Source organism: Telopea speciosissima, chromosome 8 (genome assembly GCF_018873765.1).
Source record: "Telopea speciosissima isolate NSW1024214 ecotype Mountain lineage chromosome 8, Tspe_v1, whole genome shotgun sequence".
Lineage (NCBI taxonomy): Eukaryota > Viridiplantae > Streptophyta > Magnoliopsida > Proteales > Proteaceae > Telopea > Telopea speciosissima.
Genome location: NC_057923.1, coordinates 62319859 through 62323246, shown reverse-complemented (window position 1 = coordinate 62323246; position 3388 = coordinate 62319859). Strand labels below are relative to the sequence as shown.

Genomic DNA, 3388 nt, shown 5'->3' with positions numbered 1-3388 from the left:
ACAAGTGAATTTAGAGAATGATTCAAAGTTTTTGCATACTGAAACCATGCAGTACCAGATACGAGATAGATCTTCCAAAGAACAAAGCTTTTTTCGAATAAACCAATTTACTGGAAGAGTTTTCCTAAACTATAGGAAGAATACCCTGTGCAAGTAGAAAGATAAAGAGTGCATAAGATTTTTATTGTACAAAGTAACAAAAGTAACAAAGATCCTCACAGTCACTAGCCAATATGTTTTTTTCTCATGCCTTTCTTCGTTCATGGTTCAATATTCTGGTGTCCTAGGCGTAGAGGAACCACACTAATCCATCCCGAACTGGTGGTTAAACTCTCGATCGTAGACATTTCTGGAACACCCCTAACAAAGGGGCAAATAGTCAATTTTGAAAGAATTGTCAACCTCTTTCAGATATGAATCTATCTGATTCAGAAGGGAAGAACTTGCATAACGACATGAACTAAATGTAGGGCTGTAAACGGATCGGATTCGGCTCGGATAGTGCTATATCCGTATCCGCATCCGATTAGCTATCGGACGGATTCGGATAGTGCTAAACGGATACGGACACGGATACGGATCGGATATTTTATCTGTTTACATGTAAATATAGCTTTTCAGATAGATATAGCCTATCCGTATCCGCATCCGTTTAGCTTTCGGACGGATTTGGATAGTACTAAACGGATACGGACACGGATACGGAAACGGATTTCAGCTATTCATTTACACCCCTAACTAAATGCCCTGTCCAAGCCAAGGAACTTACTCCGAAGAGTCCTGACAAATGATGATTGAGACGAGATTCGGCATTTTTAAACCACGAAAAGACAAAATAAATATAACAAAGTCAAGCCTATTTGTTTTATAATTAATTCTTTTTATATCGTAGATCTAAAAAATTTCCCTTACTTGTGAACCCAAAGGAAGGGGATTATTCCAAGTGGGTTCCTGGAATTGAGGACGGCAGGAACATTTGAAAATTTTTTCCAATCCAATTAAGCCGGTTGAGGCTGCAAGTAGCCAACTTGATCAGGCCAATGTACAGCTAAAGGACCAACAGTCATGTCCCTCGAAATGGAAGCCGTAAGACTACATTGAATAGAGGATTTCTAAATGATAACTCTAAAAGGCCTTCATCTTAAACAACTTCATTGCACCTCTTGCGTATTACACCTTCGTTTCCTGTTAGAACACCTGAAGAGGAGAGTTTCATAAAAGCAGATGTAAAAGTCTGGAAGAAACCATCCTCATCAATGGCAAATCTAGCCATGATCGGAGCTGTTTGAGGGTCCATGGACATATCAGCATCAATCTGTAGTACACCTCGGCCTGCTATTGCATCTCTGTAATACTGGTTATCAAAGACAAAGACAGTAAGATCGTTTCCTACAAAAGTAGAGTTATTGCTTAAAGATCCTCCAAGTCCATTTTTGCAACTTAATTTCAAGAGCTTTTCGAAGTCAGATGACATTTCTCCTTTGTTGCTGCTTTCATGGCTCTTCAATCGGTTAAGAATGCTCAAACAATGAGTAATCCCCAGTGTATGTGCACCTGCAAAATCGAAACTCAAGGTTATGTGCAGTGCAAGTACTTATAGGTACACGGGAAAGCAATTATCTCACATCAGATGTGAATAACCCAATGTGGAGACTTATAGATATTTCCTCTAGCCGTGGCTGGAGCTGGATGATCCAGCCCAACAAAAACAGGGGAGGGTCCAACACCCATGTTTTTGCTGGGTTGGATCCTCTAGCTCCCGCCACGGCTATAGGAGAGCCAGGTCCATATTGAGTACTATGATTACCCAAAATGGCAACAGATTCTTCGAGGTTCATCCCTTTAATGGTGAAAAGATGAAGCATGGCATCCACTCTAGTGTTTGGTGAGGGAAGAGAGGCTTCTGCAAGTTTATAGCTCATAGTAATGGAGTCTCTTCTACCCAAAGGAACTCTTATTTGTGGGCCTCCAGAAACAGATACAGCCTCTCGAGCTGCCAATACAAGAATGTCTGCACAGGAAACTTGCCCAGGACATTCTGCTTCTACCATTGATTTTACTACCCCAATCGACTCTCTGTTTCGAATTCCGAAATTCTTACTAGAAGCCATCTCTGGTACCATTTCTCCATTACTAGATTCATCAAGAAGGATGGAAGCATCACAACCCTGAAGAGATTAAGAATTAGTGAGAGAATATAACAGCTTAGTTAGATGAAGAGAAAGAGAGACAGACCTGAACTTGGCAGTCATGGAACATTAACCTTAACAAAGCAGCAGGTGAAGTTGGATCTGTAAGAAAGATTGGTGCAAGTGCTGTCCTCACAATGGACTCAACTTGTGGGCATGATTTTTCATAGAAGTGATATGAGAGTTCACTCCCATTAATACCCAGGAAGCTAAAAATGGAGAGGAAAACCACAAATGAGTTTCTAATATCCATTTTCTCAGAAGTTTGGATTTTTGAGTCTTCTTCCACTCCAAACTGCTTCTATTTATCAAGCTAGGAAGTCCCAACTATCATAACACTTCTGTAATAAGCCACTGATTTAACCCCCAAAACAAGCTTATTAAGTATGGCTTATTTATTTATTGTGAACCAGAAAGAGCAGGAGCCATTATTTTCCATTTTTCTCCTATTGGAAATAAAAATAAATGAGTCAAAGGGAAAGAGAATAGAAATAGAAAGAAATCACCATATGGTGCAACAGTGCTACAAGATACAGAGTCATTAAGATAGCTGAAGATCGAAATGCCAACAGATTCATCAAAGAAGCAAAACAAAAACCAGTTTAACTAAAATTACAATAGGCAACATATGTAAGGTAATTAACATTCAATGCTTCACCATCATAGCTAAATTAAACTGGAAAAACAAATTACAGAAACCAAACTATGTTTACAGTCTAGGGAGCCAATTCCAGGTTTCTGAACCCTGCTACTGCCATAACACTATGCATTAAATTTATTTCTCCCTTAGGGTTTGAAATTTAATGTTCTCTCCCCTCAAATTTTGCTATATATGAAGCTCTGACTTACATTTGACAAGAAGAAAACATAAGATTCTTTAACATTTAATTTTATCTTCTTTCACATACAGAGAGAGGGAGAGAGAGGTATGTTTCAATAAAAAAGAAAGAAGCAATGAAATTCAAATCTGAAGAGTACTGGTAACCAACCACCTTTGACTTCTTGTCCATGGAGGGATTTGGACCTTTCTCCATGTATCACTAAAGTAATATACATCACATGTATGTTGGTATATATACATCAGCAGCATAAGTACATTCATGCATAAATTGGTAATAGCTTATAGGCTTTAGAAGTTGCTTCTACAGATGGAATTTGAAAGTCAGCCTTGCTTGTGTTAATTTCAGACATAAAACCAG

General features: G+C 38.7%; 1 protein-coding gene across 1 annotated transcript; it reads right to left on the bottom strand.

The window, feature by feature from the left end:
• Positions 1–1078: 1078 nt before the first annotated feature.
• Positions 1079–2495, bottom strand: LOC122671491 (peroxidase 29). Its single transcript, XM_043868735.1, has 3 exons — positions 2236–2495; positions 1808–2168; positions 1079–1554 (listed from the first exon to the last, which is right to left on the bottom strand). The coding sequence occupies exons 1-3, from the start codon at positions 2440–2442 to the stop codon at positions 1142–1144; spliced, it is 981 nt and encodes a 326-aa protein (XP_043724670.1). The 5' UTR covers positions 2443–2495; the 3' UTR covers positions 1079–1141.
• Between the last annotated feature and the right edge of the window lie 893 nt (positions 2496–3388).

What these genes read in the sequence shown, in the direction of transcription:
- LOC122671491 (XM_043868735.1), bottom strand. Translation starts at nt 2,442, where the DNA reads ATGGATATTAGAAACTCATTTGTGGTTTTCCTCTCCATTTTTAGCTTC. An exon ending in TCCATGACTGCCAAGTTCAG is followed by an intron (nt 2,169 to 2,235) that starts GTCTGTCTCTCT and finishes TAATCTCTTCAG; the next exon opens with GGTTGTGATGCTTCCATCCT. An exon ending in AGAATCTGTTGCCATTTTGG is followed by an intron (nt 1,555 to 1,807) that starts GTAATCATAGTA and finishes TCGATTTTGCAG; the next exon opens with GTGCACATACACTGGGGATT.